Source organism: Oncorhynchus gorbuscha, linkage group LG03, assembly GCF_021184085.1.
Source record: "Oncorhynchus gorbuscha isolate QuinsamMale2020 ecotype Even-year linkage group LG03, OgorEven_v1.0, whole genome shotgun sequence".
Taxonomy (NCBI): domain Eukaryota; kingdom Metazoa; phylum Chordata; class Actinopteri; order Salmoniformes; family Salmonidae; genus Oncorhynchus; species Oncorhynchus gorbuscha.
The window spans coordinates 107,771,393-107,791,333 of record NC_060175.1 but is presented as its reverse complement, the minus strand read 5'-3'; the positions used below and the strand labels follow the sequence as shown (position 1 = coordinate 107,791,333).

Sequence of the window (19,941 nt, the reverse complement as noted above, 5' to 3'; positions counted from 1 at the left end):
AAAGCGAAACTATTAGAAAGCGAAAACTGTTAGAAAAGCGAAAAGCTGTTAAAGCGAAAAGCTATTAGAAAGCGAAAGAAACTGTTAAAGCGAAAAGAAAACTATTAAAGCGAAGAAAACTATTAGAAAACTATTAAAGCGAAAAAGCTATTAGAAAGCGAAAAAGCTATTAAAGCGAAAAGCTATTAGAAAGCGAAAGCTATTAGAAAAGCTATTAAAGAAAACTATTAAAAAAAGCGAAAAAAAGCGAAAGAAAACTGTTAAAAGCGAAAAGCTGTTAGAAAGCGAAGAAACTGTTAGAAAGCGAAGAAAACTGTTAGCGAAAAGCTATTAAAGCGAAAACTATTAGAAAGCGAAAAAGCTGTTAAAGCGAAAAGAAAACTATTAGCGAAAAACTATTAGAAAGCGAAAACTGTTAAGCGAAAAGCGAAAAACTATTAAAGAAAGCGTTAAAGAAAACTGTTAAGCGAAAAACTGTTAAAGCGAAAACTATTAGAAAGCGAAAAGCTGTTAAAAGCGAAAAGCTATTAAAGCTATTAGAAAGCGAAGAAAACTATTAAAGCGAAAACTGTTAAGCGAAGAAAAGCTATTAAAGCGAAAACTATTAGAAAGCGAAGAAACTATTAAAGCGAAAACTATTAAAGCGAAAGAAACTATTAGAAAGCGAGAAAACTGTTAGAAAAGCGAAAACTATTAAAGCGAAAAACTATTAAAGCGAAAACTATTAAAGCGAAAGCTATTAGAAAGAAAACTATTAAAGCGAAGAGAAAAGAAAGCGAAAGAAAGCTATTAAAGCGAAAAGCGAAAACTATTAAAGCGAAAGCGAAAAGCTATTAGAAAGCGTTAAAAAGAAGCTATTAAAGCGAAGAAAGCGAAAACTATTAAAGCGAAAACTATTAAAGCGAAAAGAAAACTATTAGAAACTATTAAAGCGAAGTTAGAAAAACTATTAAGAAAGCGAAAACTATTAAAAGAAAACGAAAGAAACTATTAAAGCGAAGAAAACTATTAAAGCGAAAACTGTTAAGAAAACTATTAAAGAAAGAAAGCTATTAGAAAGAAAACTGTTAAAGAAAAGCGAAAGAAAACTATTAGAAAGCGAAAACTGTTAGAAAGCGAAAAACTATTAGAAAACGTTAAGCGAAAAGCGAAAACTATTAAAGCGAAAAGCTGTTAAGCGAAAGCGAAAACTATTAGAAAGCGAAAACTGAAAGCGAAAAGCTATTAAAGCGAAGAAAGCGAAACTATTAGAAAGCGAAAAGCGAAAAGCTATTAAAAGCGAATTAAAAGCGAAGAAAGCTATTAGAAAGCGAAAAACTATTAAGAAAGCGAAACTATTAAAGCGAAGAAAGCTACTATTAAGCGAAGAAAGCGAAAACTATTAAAGCGAAGAAAGCTATTAGAAAGCGAAGAAGAAACTATTAGCTAAAGCGAAAACTATTAAAGCGAAAACTGTTTAAGCGAAAGCTATTAGAAAGCGAAAAGCTGTTAAACAAAGCGAAAACTATTAGAAAAGCGAAAACTATTAAGCGAAAAGCGAAGAAACTGTTAAAAAGCGAAAAAGCGAAAGAAAACTATTAAAGCGAGCGAAAACTGTTAAGCGAAAGCGAAGAAAAACTATTAAAGCGAAAACTGAAAGCGAAAGAAACTATTAAAAGCGAAAAAGCGAAAAGCGAAAAACTATTAAAAGCGAAACTATTAAAGAAAACGAAAGCTATTAAAGAAAAAAGCTATTAAAGCGAAAACTGTTAAAGCGAAAACTATTAAGCGAAAGCGAGCGAAAACTGTTAAGCGAAGCGAAAGCGAAAACTATTAAGCAAAAAAAACTATTAAAGCGAGAAAGAAGCTATTAGCGAAAAGCGAGAAAGCTATTAAGCGAAAGCTATTAAAGCGAAGAAAAGCTATTAGAAAAGCGAAAGCGAAGCTGTTAAAGCGAGAAAGCGAAAACTATTATTAAAAGCGAAAACTGTTAGCGAAGCGAAAGCTATTAGCGAAAGCGAGAAAACTGTTAAGCGAGAAGCTGTTAAAGCGAAAACTGTTAAAGCGAAGAAAACTATTAAAAAGCGAAAGAGCTGTTAAAAGCGAAAGCTATTAAAGCGAAGAAAAGCTATTAAGCGAGAAAGCTGTTAAAGCGAAAACTGTTAAAGCGAAGAAACTATTAGAAAGCGAAAGCTGTTAGAAAAGCTATTAAAGCGAAAACTGTTAAAGCGAAAGAAACTGTTAGAAAGCGAAAGCTATTAGAAGCGAAAGAAAGCGAAACTATTAAGCGAAGAAAGCTATTAAAGCGAAAACTGTTAAAGCGAAGCTGTTAGAAAGCGAAGAAAGAAAGCGAGAAACTGTTAAGCGAAAAACTATTAAAGCGAAAACTATTAGAGCGAAGAAAACTATTAGAAAGCGAAGAAGCGAGAAAACTATTAGAAAGCGAAGAAAGCTATTAAAGCGAAAAAGCTGTTAGAAAGCGAAAAGCTATTAAAAGCGAAAAACTATTAAAAGCGAAGAAAGCTATTAGAAAGCTATTAAAAAAGCTATTAGAAAGCGAAAACTGTTAGAAAGCGAAAGCTGTTAAAGAAAAGCGAAGAAACTATTAAAGCGAAGAAACTGTTAGAAAGCGAAGAAAACTGTTAAAGCGAAAAGCTATTAGAAGTTAGAAAGCGAAAAGCTGTTAAAGCGAAAACTGTTAAAGCGAAGAAGCTATTAAAGCGAAAAGCTGTTAAGCGAAAGAAAGCTGTTAGAAAGCGAAAGAAGCTATTAGAAAGCGAAGAAAACTAAGCGAAGAAAGCGAAGAAAGCTATTAGAAAGCGAAAAGAAAACTATTAGAAAGCGAAGAAACTAAAAGCGAGAAACTATTAGCGAAGAAAGCTAAAGCGAAAAGCTATTAGAAAAGCGAAAAGCTGTTAAAAAACTATTAAGCGAAAAGCTATTAGAAGCGAAAGCTGTTAGAAAGCGAAAAGCTGTTAGAAGCGAAAAAAAGCGAAAAGAAAACTATTAAAGAAAAGCGAAAAAGCTATTAAAGCGAAGAAAGCTGTTAAAGCGAGAAAAACTGTTAGAAAGCGAAAAGCTATTAAAGAAGAAAAGCTATTAAAAGCGAAAAACTATTAAGCGAAAGCTATTAAGCGAAAAGCGAGCGAAAGCTGTTAAAGCGAAGAAGCTATTAGCGAAAGCTATTAAGCGAAAAGCTATTAAAGCGAAGAAAACTGTTAAAGCGAAAAACTGTTAAAGCGAAAACTGTTAGAAAGCGAAAACTGTTAAAGCGAAAACTGTTAAAGCGAAGCTGTTAAAGCGAAAAGCTGTTAGAAAGCGAAAACTGAAAAGCGACGAAAACTGTTAAGCGAAAACTGTTAAAGCGAAAGCTGTTAGAAAGCGAAAACTATTAAAGCGAAGAAACTGTTAAAGCGAAGAAAACTGTTAAAGCGAAAAGCTATTAGCGAAAACTATTAAAGCGAAAACTGTTAAAGCGAAGAAAACTGTTAGAAAGCGAAGCTATTAGAAAGCGAAAAACTGTTAGAAAGCGAAAGAAGCTGTTAAAGCGAAAACTATTAGAAGCGAAGAAACTATTAGAAAGCGAAGAAAACTATTAAAGCGAAGAAAGCGAAAACTATTAAGCGAGAAAGCGAAAGAAAACTGTTAAAGCGAAGAAAACTGTTAGAAGAAAAGCTGTTAAGCGAGAAACTGTTATTAAAGCGAAAGCGAAAGCTGTTAAAGCGAAAAGCGAAGAAAACTGTTAAGCGAAGCGAAAACTGTTAGAAAGCGAAAGCGAAGCTATTAGAAAACTGTTAAAGCGAAAACTGTTAGAAAGCGAAAGCGAAGCGAAGCAACTATTAAAGCGAAAAAGCTGTTAGAAAAAGCGTTAAAAGAAAACTGTTAAAGCGAAAGCTGTTAAAGCGAAGCTGTTAGAAAACTGTTAAAGCGAAAAGCTATTAAAGAAAACTGTTAGAAAGCGAAGAAAACTGTTAGAAAGCGAAAACTGTTAGAAAGCGAAAGCTGTTAAGCGAAAACTATTAGAAGCGAAGAAACTATTAAAGCGAAAAGCTGTTAGAAAGCGAAGCTATTAGAAGCGAAAACTATTAGAAAGCGAAAACTATTAGAAAAAGCGAGAAACTATTGAAAAGCGAAAGAAAGCGAAAGCTGTTAGCGAAAGCGAAAAAACTGTTAAAGCGAAAAGCGAAAGCTATTAGAAAGCGAAGAAAGCTGTTAAGCGAAGAAGCTGTTAAGATAAAGCGAAGAAACTGTTAGAAAGCGAGAAAGCGAAAGAAACTGTTAGAAGCGAAGAAAGCTGTTAGAAAGCGGCGAACTGTTAAAGCGCGAAGCGAAACTGTTAAAGCGAAGAAGCTATTAGAAAGCGAAAAGCTGTTAAAGCGAAGAGCTGTTAAAGCGAGAGAAACTGTTAGAAAGAAGCGAGAAAGCTATTAGAAAGCGAGAAAGCTGTTAAAGCGAAAAGCTGTTAGAAAGCGAAGAAAAACTGTTAAAGCGAAAAGCTATTAGAAAGCGAAAACTGTTAGAAAGCGAGAAAGCTGTTAGAAAGCTGTTAAAGCGAAGAAAGAAAGCGAAAGCTATTAAGCGAAGCGAGCGAAAAGAAAGCGAGAAACTGTTAGAAAAGCGAAGAAAGCGAGAAAGCGAAGAAAGCGAAGAAAACTGTTAAGCGAAGCGAAGAAAGCGAAAACTAGCGAAGCTATTAGAAAAGCGAGAAGCTGTTAAGCGAGAAAAGCGAAAAACTATTAAGCGAAGTTAAAGCGAAAAACTGTTAAAGCGAAGAGCGAAAAGCTGTTAAGCGAAGAAAGCGAAAACTGTTAGAAAGCGAAAAAGCGAAAGCTATTAAGCGAAGAAAGCGAGAAAACTATTAAGAAACTATTAAAGCGAAAACTAAGAAAGCTGTTAAAGCTATTAGCGAAGCGAAAGCGAAAACTGTTAAAAGCGAAGAAAACTGTTAGAAAAGCGAAAGCGAAAAGCTATTAAGCGAAGAAAGCGAAGCTGTTAGAGCGAAGCGAGAAACTATTAAGCGAAAGCGAGAAACTAATTAAGCGAAAAACTATTAAGCGAAAAGCGAAAAACTGTTAAGCGAGAAAGGCGAAAACTATTAAGCGAAGAAAAGCGAAAAGCTATTAAGCGAAGAAACTGTTATTAAGCGAAAACTGTTAAAGCGAGAAAGCTGTTAGAAGCGAAGAGAAAGCTGTTAGAAGCGAAAACTGTTAAAGCGAAGAAAAGCGAAAAGAAAACTATTAGAAAAAGCGAAGAAAACTATTAGAAAGCGAAAAGCTGTTAAAGCGAAGAAAGCTATTAGAAAGCGAAAAGAGAAGCTGTTAAAGCGAAAACTGTTAAAGCGAAGCTATTAAAGCGAAGAAAACTATTAGAAAGCGAAGAAGCTGTTAAAGCGAAAAGAAAACTATTAGAAAGCGAAGAAAACTGTTAAAGCGAAAACTGTTAAGAAAGCTGTTAAAGCGAAACTATTAGAAAGCGAAGAAAGCTATTAAAGCGAAGAAACTGTTAGAAAGCGAAAGGCTATTAGAAAGCGAAAGCCAAAGCGAAAGCTATTAAAGCGAAAGAAACTGTTAGAAAGCGAAGAAGCTATTAAAGCGAAAACTATTAGAAAGCGAAGAAAGCTATTAGAAAGCGAAAAACTGTTAAAGCGAAAAGCTATTAGCGAAAAACTGTTAAGCGAGAAGCTATTAAAGAAACGAAAAACTATTAAAGCGAAGAGAAACTATTAGAAAAAGCTGTTAAAGCGAAAACTGTTAAAAGCGAAAAAACTGTTAAGCGAAAACTGTTAAAGCGAAGAAAGCTGTTAGAAGCGAAGAAGCTGTTAAAGCGAAGAAAGCTGTTAGAAAGCGAAGAAAGCTGTTAAAGCGTTAGAGAGCGAGAGAGAGCTGTTAGAGAGCGAGAGAGCTGTTAGAGAGCGAGAGAGAGCTGTTAGAGAGCGAGAGAGAGCTGTTAGAGAGCGAGAGAGAGCTGTTAGAGAGAGAGAGAGCTGTTAGAGAGAGAGAGAGCTGTTAGAGAGCGAGAGAGCTGTTAGAGAGCGAGAGAGCTGTTAGAGAGAGAGAGAGCTGTTAGAGAGCGAGAGAGAGCTGTTAGAGAGAGAGAGAGCTGTTAGAGAGCGAGAGAGAGAGCTGTTAGAGAGAGAGAGCTGTTAGAGAGAGAGAGAGCGAGAGAGAGCTGTTAGAGAGAGAGAGAGAGCTGTTAGAGAGAGAGAGAGAGAGAGAGAGAGCTGTTAGAGAGAGAGCGAGAGAGAGCTGTTAGAGAGAGAGAGAGCGAGAGAGAGCTGTTAGAGAGAGAGAGCTGTTAGAAGAGAGAGAGCTGTTAGAGAGAGAGAGCGAGAGAGAGCTGTTAGTTAGAGAGAGAGAGCGAGAGAGAGCTGTTAGAGAGAGAGAGCGAGAGAGAGCTGTTAGAGAGAGAGAGAGAGAGAGAGCTGTTAGAGAGAGAGAGAGAGAGAGAGAGCTGTTAGAGAGAGAGAGAGAGAGAGAGCTGTTAGAGAGAGAGAGAGAGAGAGCTGTTAGAGAGAGAGAGAGAGAGAGAGCTGTTAGAGAGAGAGAGAGAGAGAGAGCTGTTAGAGAGAGAGAGCGAGAGAGAGCTGTTAGAGAGAGCGAGAGAGCTGTTAGAGAGAGCGAGAGAGAGCTGTTAGAGAGAGCGAGAGAGAGCTGTTAGAGAGAGCGAGAGAGAGCTGTTAGAGCGAGAGAGAGCTGTTAGAGAGAGAGAGCTGTTAGAGAGAGAGCTGTTAGAGCGAGAGAGAGCTGTTAGAGCGAGAGAGAGCTGTTAGAGCGAGAGAGAGCTGTTAGAGCGAGAGAGAGCTGTTAGAGCGAGAGAGAGCTGTTAGAGCGAGAGAGAGCTGTTAGAGCGAGAGAGAGCTGTTAGAGCGAGAGAGAGCTGTTAGAGCGAGAGAGAGCTGTTAGAGCGAGAGAGAGCTGTTAGAGCGAGAGAGAGCTGTTAGAGAGAGCTGTTAGAGCGAGAGAGCTGTTAGAGCGAGAGAGAGCTGTTAGAGCGAGAGAGAGCTGTTAGAGCGAGAGAGAGCTGTTAGAGCTGTTAGAGCGAGAGAGAGCTGTTAGAGCGAGAGAGAGCTGTTAGAGCGAGAGAGAGCTGTTAGAGCGAGAGAGAGCTGTTAGAGAGAGAGAGAGCTGTTAGAGAGAGAGAGAGAGCTGTTAGAGAGAGAGAGAGAGCTGTTAGAGAGAGAGAGAGAGCTGTTAGAGAGAGAGAGAGCTGTTAGAGAGAGAGAGAGCTGTTAGAGAGAGAGAGAGCTGTTAGAGAGAGAGAGAGCTGTTAGAGAGAGAGAGAGCTGTTAGAGAGAGAGAGAGCTGTTAGAGAGAGAGAGAGCTGTTAGAGAGAGAGAGCGAGAGAGAGCTGTTAGAGAGAGAGAGCGAGAGAGAGCTGTTAGAGAGAGAGAGCGAGAGAGAGCTGTTAGAGAGAGAGAGCGAGAGAGAGCTGTTAGAGAGAGAGCGAGAGAGAGCTGTTAGAGAGAGAGCGAGAGAGAGCTGTTAGAGAGAGAGAGCGAGAGAGAGCTGTTAGAGAGAGAGAGAGAGAGAGAGCTGTTAGAGAGAGAGAGAGAGAGAGAGCTGTTAGAGAGAGAGAGAGAGAGAGAGCTGTTAGAGAGAGAGAGAGAGAGAGAGCTGTTAGAGAGAGAGAGCGAGAGAGAGCTGTTAGAGAGAGAGAGCGAGAGAGAGCTGTTAGAGAGAGCGAGAGAGAGCTGTTAGAGAGAGCGAGAGAGAGCTGTTAGAGAGAGCGAGAGAGAGCTGTTAGAGAGAGCTGTTAGAGCGAGAGAGAGCTGTTAGAGCGAGAGAGAGCTGTTAGAGCGAGAGAGAGCTGTTAGAGCGAGAGAGAGCTGTTAGAGCGAGAGAGAGCTGTTAGAGCGAGAGAGAGCTGTTAGAGCGAGAGAGAGCTGTTAGAGCGAGAGAGAGCTGTTAGAGCGAGAGAGAGCTGTTAGAGCGAGAGAGAGCTGTTAGAGCGAGAGAGAGCTGTTAGAGCGAGAGAGAGCTGTTAGAGAGAGAGAGAGCTGTTAGAGAGAGAGAGAGCTGTTAGAGAGAGAGAGAGAGCTGTTAGAGAGAGAGAGAGAGAGCTAGAGTGTGTAGTATAGTGTAGTATAGTATAGTGTGTAGTATAGTGTAGTGTGTAGTATAGTGTAGTGTGTAGTATAGTGTAGTGTGTAGTATGGTGTAGTGTGTAGTATAGTGTGTAGTATAGTGTAGTGTATAGTACAGTGTAGTGTATAGTATAGTGTAGTGTGTAGTATAGTGTATAGTATAGTGTGTAGTATAGTGTAGTGTGTAGTATAGTGTAGTGTGTAGGGTATAGTGTAGTGTATAGTGTAGTATAGTGTAGTGTGTAGTATAGTGCAGTGTGTAGTATAGTGTAGTGTGTAGTATAGTGCAGTGTGTAGTATAGTGTATAGTGTAGTATAGTGTGTAGTATAGTGTATAGTATAGTGTATAGTATAGTATGTAGTGTAGTGTGTAGTATAGTGTATAGTATAGTGTATAGTATAGTGTATAGTATATAGTATAGTGTAGTGTGTAGTATAGTGTAGTGTGTAGTATAGTGTATAGTGTAGTGTATAGTGTAGTGTATAGTGTAGTGTATAGTGTAGTGTATAGTGTATAGTGTAGTGTGTAGTATAGTGTAGTGTGTAGTATAGTGTAGTGTGTAGTGTATAGTGTAGTGTATAGTGTAGTGTATAGTGTAGTGTATAGTGTAGTGTATAGTGTAGTGTATAGTGTGTAGTATAGTGTGTAGTATAGTGTGTAGTGTGTAGTATAGTGTGTAGTATAGTGTGTAGTATAGTGTATAGTGTAGTGTATAGTGTGTAGTGTATAGTGTATAGTGTATAGTGTATAGTGTGTAGTGTATAGTGTATAGTGTATAGTGTGTAGTGTATAGTGTGTAGTGTATAGTGTGTAGTATAGTGTAGTGTATAGTGTATAGTATAGTGTATAGTATAGTGTATAGTATAGTGTGTAGTATAGTATAGTGTATAGTATAGTGTATAGTATAGTGTATAGTATAGTGTAGTGTATAGTATAGTGTAGTGTGTAGTATAGTGTAGTGTGTAGTATAGTGTAGTGTGTAGTATAGTGTAGTGTATAGTATAGTGTAGTGTATAGTATAGTGCGTAGTGTAGTGCGTAGTATAGTGTGTAGTATAGTGTGTAGTATAGTGTGTAGTATAGTGTGTAGTATAGTGTGTAGTATAGTGTGTAGTATAGTGTGTGGTGTATAGTATAGTGTGTAGTATAGTGTGTAGTATAGTGCATAGTATAGTGCATAGTATAGTATGTAGTATAGTGTATAGTATAGTGTGTGGTGTAGTGTGTAGTATAGTGTATAGTATAGTGTATAGTATAGTGTATAGTATAGTGTATAGTATAGTGTATAGTATAGTGTATAGTATAGTGTAGTGTGTAGTATAGTGTAGTGTGTAGTATAGTGTAGTGTGTAGTATAGTGTAGTGTGTAGTGTAGTGTATAGTGTAGTGTGTAGTGTATAGTGTAGTGTATAGTGTAGTGTATAGTGTAGTGTATAGTGTAGTGTATAGTGTAGTGTATAGTGTAGTGTGTAGTATAGTGTAGTGTGTAGTATAGTGTAGTGTGTAGTATAGTGTAGTGTGTAGTATAGTGTAGTGTATAGTGTAGTGTATAGTGTAGTGTAGTGTATAGTGTAGTGTAGTGTATAGTATAGTGTATAGTATAGTGTGTAGTGTGTAGTATAGTGTGTAGTGTAGTGTAGTGTAGTGTGTCGTATAGTGTGTAGTATAGTGTATAGTGTAGTGTGTAGTATAGTGTGTAGTATAGTGTATAGTGTAGTGTGTAGTATAGTGTATAGTATAGTGTGTAGTGTAGTATAGTGTATAGTGCATAGTGTATAGTATAGTGTGTAGTGTATAGTGTATAGTGTGTAGTATAGTGTGTAGTATAGAGTATAGTATAGTGTATAGTATAGTGTGTAGTGTAGTGTGTAGTGTATAGTATAGTGTAGTGTGTAGTATAGTGTAGTGTGTAGTGTAGTGTGTAGTGTATAGTGTAGTGTATAGTGTAGTGTGTAGTGTATAGTATAGTGTGTAGTATAGTATAGTGTAGTGTATAGTATAGTGTGTAGTGTAGTATAGTGTATAGTGTATAGTGTATAGTATAGTGTGTAGTGTATAGTGTATAGTGTGTAGTATAGTGTGTAGTATAGAGTATAGTATAGTGTATAGTATAGTGTGTAGTGTAGTGTGTAGTGTAGTGTGTAGTGTATAGTATAGTGTATAGTGTATAGTATAGTGTGTAGTATAGTGTGTAGTGTAGTATAGTGTATAGTGTATAGTATAGTGTGGTGTATAGTATAGTGTGTAGTATAGTATAGTGTGTAGTGTATAGTATAGTGTGTAGTGTAGTATAGTGTATAGTGTATAGTATAGTGTGTAGTGTATAGTCTGTAGTATAGTATAGTGTGTAGTGTGTAGTATAGTATAGTGTGCAGTATAGTATAGTATAGTATAGTATAGTGTGTAGTGTGTAGTATATAGTATAGTGTGTAGTATAGTGTATGGTATAGTATAGTATATAGTATAGTGTGTAGTATAGTGTATGGTATAGTATAGTGTATAGTGTAGTGTATAGTGTGTAGTGTAGTGTATAGTGTAGTGTATAGTGTGTACCTGGGTACATTCTTTGTCCTTCTGTTTAAGCAGCACTTCAGTTCTGTCTCTCTGAGCTGAACTCTTCTGGAGGGAATCTAACTTCTCCTGCAGCTCTCTGTACCTACACACACACACACACACACACACACACACACACACACACACACACACACACACACACACACACACACACACACACACACACACACACACACACACACATTTAGTATTACAAGGCAAAATAGAGAGACACTAGACAGTTCTTACCTGCACTGTGTGGCTTGTAGCTGCTCTGTGAGTTTGGCCAGGTGGGAGCTGAGGAGACAGGAGGCAGAAACATCAGCTCACACACAAGGACACACGTGTTGCAGGAAGTGATGAGGGAATGATGTCATACCTGTCAGACGGGGGAGGGGCTTCGGAATGCTGAACCGTTTCCTCGGTAACACCACAGCTCTAAGGAACACAAGCATGCCGTTTACCTTCCATTTGAATATTTTTATACACATTTTAGTCCATTTCATTCGACTCCAGCGTCGTTACGACATCGACTCCAGCGTCGTTACGACATCGACTCCAGCGTCGTTACGACATCGACTCCAGCGTCGTTACGACATCGACTCCAGCGTCGTTACGACATCGACTCCAGCGTCGTTACGACATCGACTCCAGCGTCGTTACGACATCGACTCCATCGACTCCAGCGTCGTTACGACATCGACTCCAGCGTCGTTACGACATCGACTCCAGCCAGCGACTCCAGCGTCGTTACGACATCGACTCCAGCGTCGTTACGACATCGACTCCAGCGTCGTTACGACATCGACTCCAGCGTCGTTACGACATCGACTCCAGCGTCGTTACGACATCGACTCCAGCGCCGTTACGACATCGACTCCAGCGTCGTTACGACATCGACTCCAGCGTCGTTACGACATCGACTCCAGCGTCGTTACGACATCGACTCCAGCGTCGTTACGACATCGACCCAGCGTCGTTACGACATCGACTCCAGCGTCGTTACGACATCGACTCCAGCGTCGTTACGACATCGACTCCAGCGTCGTTACGACATCGACTCCAGCGTCGTTACGACATCGACTCCAGCGTCGTTACGACATCGACTCCAGCGTCGTTACGACATCGACTCCAGCGTCGTTACGACATCGACTCCAGCGTCGTTACGACATCGACTCCAGCGTCGTTACGACATCGACCCAGCGTCGTTACGACATCGACCCAGCGACATCGACTCCAGCGTCGTTACGACATCGACTCCAGCGTCGTTACGACATCGACTCCAGCGTCGTTACGACATCGACTCCAGCGTCGTTACGACATCGACTCCAGCGTCGTTACGACATCGACTCCAGCGTCGTTACGACATCGACTCCAGCCGTTACGACATCGACTCCAGTCGTTACGACATCGACTCCAGCGTCGTTACGACATCGACTCCAGCGTCGTTACGACATCGACTCCAGCGTCGTTACGACATCGACTCCAGCGTCGTTACGACATCGACTCCAGCGTCGTTACGACGTTACGACATCGACTCCAGCGTCGTTACGACATCGACCCAGCGTCGTTACGACATCGACTCCAGCGTCGTTACGACATCGACTCCAGCGTCGTTACGACATCGACTCCAGCGTCGTTACGACATCGACCCAGCGTCGTTACGACATCGACTCCAGCGTCGTTACGACATCGACTCCAGCGTCGTTACGACATCGACTCCAGCGTCGTTACGACATCGACTCCACATCGACTCCAGCGTCGTTACGACATCGACTCCAGCGTCGTTACGACATCGACTCCAGCGTCGTTACGACATCGACTCCAGCGTCGTTACGACATCGACTCCAGCGTCGTTACGACATCGACTCCAGCGTCGTTACGACATCGACTCCAGCGTCGTTACGACATCGACTCCAGCGTCGTTACGACATCGACTCCAGCGTCGTTACGACATCGACTCCAGCGTTACGACATCGACTCCAGCGTCACGACATCGACTCCAGCCGTTACGACATCGACTCCAGCGTCGTTACGACATCGACTCCAGCGTCGTTACGACATCGACTCCAGCGTCGTTACGACATCGACTCCAGCGTCGTTACGACATCGACTCCAGCGTCGTTACGACATCGACTCCAGCGTCGTTACGACATCGACTCCAGCCGTTCGTTACGACATCGACTCCAGCGTCGTTACGACATCGACCCAGCGTCGTTACGACATCGACTCCAGCGTCGTTACGACATCGACTCCAGCGTCGTTACGACATCGACTCCAGCGTCGTTACGACATCGACTCCAGCGTCGTTACGACATCGACTCCAGCGTCGTTACGACATCGACTCCAGCGTCGTTACGACATTACGACATCGACTCCAGCGTCGTTACGACATCGACTCCAGCGTCGTTACGACATCGACTCCAGCGTCGTTACGACATCGACTCCAGCGTCGTTACGACATCGACTCCAGCGTCGTTACGACATCGACTCCAGCGTCGTTACGACATCGACTCCAGCGTCGTTACGACATCGACTCCAGCGTCGTTACGACATCGACTCCAGCGTCGTTACGACATCGACTCCAGCGTCGTTACGACATCGACTCCAGCGTCCCGACATCGACCCAGCGTCGTTACGGACATCCCCACGACATCGACTCCAGCGTCGTTACGACATCGACTCCAGCGTCGTTACGACATCGACTCCAGCGTCGTTACGACATCGACTCCAGCGTCGTTACGACATCGACTCCAGCGTCGTTACGACATCGACCAGCGTCTACGACATCGACTCCAGCGTCGTTACGACATAGACTCCAGCGTCGTTACGACATCGACTCCGGCAACTCCCCAGAGGGCCCAGGAGAGGCACAGGTTGTGACATACGTCCTCTGAAACATCTACCAAATCACACTGCTCTCTAACCCAGGAGTCAGACGACCCCCGCCCCCCCCGCCCTCCCCCTGACGACCCCCGCACTCAGACGATGCTGGGCCAATTGTGAACGTCCCTTGGGATCTCCCGGTCACAACCTGGAATCGAACCAGGTTGTAGTGGCGTCCCTCTGCACTCGGGAGGACCGACATTCAATTTTGGATTTTTACACAGAATGACCCCACACACACACACACACACACACACACACACACACACACACACACACACACACACACACACACACACACACACACACACACACACACACACACACACACACACACACACACACACACACACACACACACACACACACACACACACACACACACACACACACACACACACACACTACCTGCGCCCGAACCAGCTTGGTTTCGAGTTCCTCAACTGAGCGACGAAGGCAGTCTCTCTCCCGCTTTCCCTCATCCCTCTCTTTCTCCAGCTCTTCATTCCTCAACCTCAGATCTCTCATCCCTTCTTCCAACTTCTCTTTGTGGCTCTTCAGCAGCTGGAGAAACCCGTTCCCTTGTTCTGAGGGCTGTAAAGAGAGAGAGGGAAGGAGACAGAATATTCGATAGAAGCTTTGCGGACAAAAACATCACACCCACTAACAGAACAACTACAGAGCACCCACTAACAGAACACCAACTACAGAGCACCCACTAACAGAACACCAACTACAGAGCACCCACTAACTACAGAGCACCCACTAACTACAGAGCACCCACTAACTACAGAAAACCCACTAACAGAACACCAACTACAGAGCACCCACTAACTACAGAGCACCCACTAACTACAGAGCACCCACTAACTACAGAAAACCCACTAACAGAACACCAACTACAGAGCACCCACTACAGAGCACCCACTAACTACAGAGCACCCACTAACTACAGAAAACCCACTAACAGAACACCAACTACAGAGCACCCACTAACAGAACACCAACTACAGAGCACCCTCATTAACTACAGAGCACCCACTAACAGAACACTAACCAACTACAAAACGCCCACTAACTACAGAACGCCCACTAACTACAGAACACCCACTAACTACAGAACGCCCACTAACAACAGAACGCCCACCAACTACAGAACGCCCACCAACTACAGAACGCCCACCAACTACAGAACGCCCACCAACTACAGAACGCCCACCAACTACAGAACGCCCACCAACTACAGAACGCCCACCAACTACAGAACGCCCACCAACTACAGAACGCCCACCAACTACAGAACGCCCACCAACTACAGAACACCCTCAAACAGAACACCCTCAAACAGAACACCCTCAAACAGAACACCCTCAAACAGAACACCCTCAAACAGAACACCCTCAAACAGAACATTAACTACAGAACACCCACTAACAGAACATTAACTACAGAACACCCACTAACAGAACACTCACTACAGAACACCCACTAACAGAACACTCACTACAGAACACTCACTACAGAACACTCACTACAGAACACTCACTACAGAACACTCACTACAGAACACTCACTACAGAACACTCACTACAGAACACTCACTACAGAACACTCACTACAGAACACTCACTACAGAACACTCACTACAGAACACTCACTACAGAACACTCACTACAGAACACTCACTACAGAACACTCACTACAGAACACTCACTACAGAACACTCACTACAGAACACTCACTAACTACAGAGCACCCGCTAACAGAGCACCCGCTAACAGAGCACCCGCTAACAGAACACCCGCTAACAGAACACCCGCTAACAGAACACCCGCTAACAGAACACCCGCTAACAGAACACTAACTAACTACAGAACACCCGCTAACAGAACACCCGCTAACAGAACACTAACTAACTACAGAACGCCCACTAACTACAGAACGCCCACTAACAGAACACCCACTAACAGAACGCCCACTAACTACAGAACACCCACTAACAGAACACCCACTAACAGAACACCCACTAACAGAACACTAACTAACTACAGAACACCCACTAACAGAACACTAACTAACTACAGAGCACCCGCTAACAGAGCACCCGCTAACAGAACACCCGCTAACAGAACACCCGCTAACAGAACACCCGCTAACAGAACACCCGCTAACAGAACACCCGCTAACAGAACACCCGCTAACAGAACACCCGCTAACAGAACACTAACTAACTACAGAACACCCACTAACTAGTGTAGATTGCGTACTGTAGTTAATACTGTAGTGTAGTTAGTGTACAGTAGTGTTGTTTGTAGTTTAACTGCAGTATAGTATGGGATGCTGGACTTCTAGGCAGAGTTGCAAAGAAAAAGCCGTATCTCAGACTGGCCAATAAAAAGAAAAGATTAAGATGGACAAAAGAACACAAACACTGGACAGAGGAACTCTGCCTAGAAGGCCAGCATCCCGGATTCACCTCTTCACTGTTGAGACTGGTGTTTTGTGGGTACTATTTAATGAAGCTGCCAGTTGAGGACTTGTCAGGCGTCTGTTTCTCAAACTAGACACTAATGTACTTGTCCTCTTGCTCAGTTGTGCACCGGGGCCTCCCACTCCTCTTTCTATTCTGGTTAGAGAAAGTTTGCGCTGTTCTATGTCAAATTGACCTTCTCCTGTAACATACAGTATATATATGCAACACATGTAAGCCCTTGACTATTGACAACGTGCACAGTGTTGTACGAGATCTTCAGGTTCTTGGCAATTTCTCACATGGAATAGCCTTCATTTCCCAGAACAAGAATAGACTGACGAGTTTCAGAAGAAAGGTCTTTGTTTCTGGCCATTTTGAGCCTGTAATCGAACCCACAAATGATGATGCTCCAGATACTCAACTAGTCTAAAGAAGGACATTTTTTTTGCTTCTTTAATCAGAACGACAGTTTTCAGCTGTACCAGCACAATTGCAAAATGGTTTTCTAATGATCAATTAGCCTTTTAAAATGATAAACTTGGATTAGCTAACACAACGTGCCATTGGAACACAGGAGTGATGGTTGCTGATAATGGGCCTCTGTACGGCTATGTAGATATTCCATTAAAAAATCAGCCGTTTCCAGCTACAATAGTCATTTACAACATTAACAATGAGTACACTGTATTTCTGATCAATGTGATGTTATTTTAAAATGGACAAAAAAAAACAGTTTTTCTTTCAAAAACAACTTTTGAACGGTAGTGTACATGTTCTGACAGTTTCCCTAGCAACACTACCTTTTGGTGGCAGAGAGAATGACATCATCAAGATGATGAGCTTGATGGAGCCTCGCCATGACTACTCTCTTCTCCTCCATCCCTCTCTCACCTGACTACTAATGGCCTCTCTTCTCCTCCATCCCTCTCTCTCACCTGACTACTAATGGCCTCTCTTCTCCTCCATCCCTCTCTCTCACCTGACTACTAATGGCCTCTCTTCTCCTCCATCCCTCTCTCTCACCTGACTACTAATGGCCTCTGCTCTCTTCTCCTCCATCCCTCTCTGTCTCCTGACTACTAATGGCCTCTCTTCTCCTCCATCCCTCTCTCTCTCTCACCTGACTACTAATGGCCTCTCTTCTCCTCCATCTCTCTGTCACCTGACTACTAATGGCCTCTCTTCTCCTCCATCCCTCTCTCTCACCTGACTACTAATGGCCTCTCTCTCCTCCATCTCTCTGTCACCTGACTACTAATGGCCTCTCTTCTCCTCCATCTCTCTCTGTCACCTGACTACTAATGGCCTCTCTTCTCCTCCATCCCTCTCTCTGTCACCTGACTACTAATGGCCTCTCTTCTCCTCCATCCCGCTCTCTGTCACCTGACTACTAATGGCCTCTTCTCCTCCATCCCTCTCTGTCACCTGACTACTAATCTGTCACCTGACTACTAATGTCCTCTCTTCTCCTCCATCCCTCTCTGTCTCCTGACTACTAATGGCCTCTTCTCCTCCATCTCTCTCTGTCACCTGACTACTAATGGCCTCTCTTCTCCTCCATCCCTCTCTGTCTCCTGACTACTAATGGCCTCTCTTCTCCTCCATCCCTCTCTCTCTCTCACCTGACTACTAATGGCCTCTCTTCTCCTCCATCTCTCTGTCACCTGACTACTAATGGCCTCTCTTCTCCTCCATCCCTCTCTCTCACCTGACTACTAATGGCCTCTCTTCTCCTCCATCTCTCTGTCACCTGACTACTAATGGCCTCTCTTCTCCTCCATCTCTCTCTGTCACCTGACTACTAATGGCCTCTCTTCTCCTCCATCCCTCTCTCTGTCACCTGACTACTAATGGCCTCTCTTCTCCTCCATCCCGCTCTCTGTCACCTGACTACTAATGGCCTCTTCTCCTCCATCCCTCTCTCTGTCACCTGACTACTAATGTCCTCTCTTCTCCTCCATCCCTCTCTGTCTCCTGACTACTAATGGCCTCTTCTCCTCCATCTCTCTCTGTCACCTGACTACTAATGGCCTCTCTTCTCCTCCATCCCTCTCTGTCTCCTGACTACTAATGGCCTCTTCTCCTCCATCTCTCTCTGTCTCCTGTGGTCCTTCTGTAGCTCAGTTGGTAGAGCATGGCGCTTGTAACGCCAGGGTAGTGGGTTCGATTCCCGGGACCACCCATACGTAGAATGTATGCACACATGACTGTAAGTCGCTTTGGATAAAAGCGTCTGCTAAATGGCATATATTATTATATTACTAATGGCCTCTTCTCCTCCATCCCTCTCTCCGTCCCCTGACTACTAATGGCCTCTTCTCCTCCATCCCTCTCTCCGTCCCCTGACTACTAATGGCCTCTTCTCCTCCATCCCTCTCTCCGTCCCCTGACTACTAATGGCCTCTCTTCTCCTCCATCCCTCTCTGTCACCTGACTACTAATGGCCTCTCTTCTCCTCCATCCCTCTCTCCGTCCCCTGACTACTAATGGCCTCTTCTCCTCCATCTCTCTCTGTCACCTGACTACTAATGGCCTCTCTTCTCCTCCATCTCTCTCTGTCTCCTGACTACTAATGGCCTCTCTTCTCCTCCATCCCTCTCTCTCACCTGACTACTAATGGCCTCGCTTCTCCTCCATCCCTCTCTCTCCGTCACCTGACTACTAATGGCCTCTCTTCTCCTCCATCTCTCTCTGTCACCTGACTACTAATGGCCTCTTCTCCTCCATCCCTCTCTCCGTCCCCTGACTACTAATGGCCTCTTCTCCTCCATCCCTCTCTCCGTCTCTCTCCGTCCCCTGACTACTAATGGCCTCTTCTCCTCCATCCCTCTCTCCGTCTCTCTCCGTCCCTGACTACTAATGGCCTCTTCTCCTCCATCCCTCTCTCCCTGACTACTAATGGCCTCTTCTCCTCCATCTCTCTCCGTCCCCTGACTACTAATGGCCTCATCTCCTCCATCCCTCTCTCCGTCCCCTGACTACTAATGGCCTCTCTTCTCCTCCATCTCTCTCTGTCACCTGACTACTAATGGCCTCTCTTCTCCTCCATCTCTCTCTGTCTCCTGACTACTAATGGCCTCTCTTCTCCTCCATCTCTCTCTGTCACCTGACTACTAATGGCCTCTCTTCTCCTCCATCCCTCTCTCTCTGTCACCTGACTACTAATGGCCTCTCTTCTCCTCCATCTCTCTCTGTCACCTGACTACTAATGGCCTCTTCTCCTCCATCCCTCTCTCTCTGTCACCTGACTACTAATGGCCTCTCTTCTCCTCCATCCCTCTCTCTCTGTCACCTGACTACTAATGGCCTCTCTTCTCCTCCATCCCTCTCTCTCTGTCACCTGACTACTAATGGCCTCTCTTATCCTCCATCCCTCTCTGTCACCTGACTACTAATGGCCTCTCTTCTCCTCCATCTCTCTCTGTCACCTGACTACTAATGGCCTCTCTTCTCCTCCATCCCTCTCTGTCTCCTGACTACTAATGGCCTCTTCTCCTCCATCTCTCTCTGTCTCCTGTGGTCCTTCTGTAGCTCAGTTGGTAGAGCATGGCGCTTGTAACGCCAGGGTAGTGGGTTCGATTCCCGGGACCACCCATACGTAGAATGTATGCACACATGACTGTAAGTCGCTTTGGATAAAAGCGTCTGCTAAATGGCATATATTATTATATTACAAATGGCCTCTTCTCCTCCATCCCTCTCTCCGTCCCCTGACTACTAATGGCCTCTTCTCCTCCATCCCTCTCTCCGTCACCTGACTACTAATGGCCTCTTCTCCTCCATCCCTCTCTGTCACCTGACTACTAATGGCCTCTCTTCTCCTCCATCTCTCTCTCCGTCTCCTGACTACTAATGGCCTCTTCTCCTCCATCCCTCTCTCCGTCCCCTGACTACTAATGGCCTCTTCTCCTCCATCCCTCTCTCCGTCCCCTGACTACTAATGGCCTCTTCTCCTCCATCCCTCTCTC

General features: G+C 43.6%; 1 protein-coding gene across 5 annotated transcripts in view; it reads right to left on the bottom strand.

Annotated features, from left to right (window-relative positions):
* Positions 1 to 19,941, bottom strand: part of ikbkg (inhibitor of nuclear factor kappa B kinase regulatory subunit gamma) — an 89,227-nt gene that overhangs the window by 54,678 nt on the left and 14,608 nt on the right. For all 5 annotated transcript variants that reach the window (XM_046344828.1, XM_046344826.1, XM_046344830.1 and 2 more), the window contains exons 4-7: positions 13,909 to 14,094; positions 10,994 to 11,052; positions 10,864 to 10,911; positions 10,615 to 10,717 (exon numbers count right to left, since the gene is read on the bottom strand). In XM_046344828.1, coding sequence (XP_046200784.1) covers positions 10,615 to 10,717; positions 10,864 to 10,911; positions 10,994 to 11,052; positions 13,909 to 14,094 — 396 coding nt within the window. The remainder of the gene's footprint in view (positions 1 to 10,614; positions 10,718 to 10,863; positions 10,912 to 10,993; positions 11,053 to 13,908; positions 14,095 to 19,941) is intronic.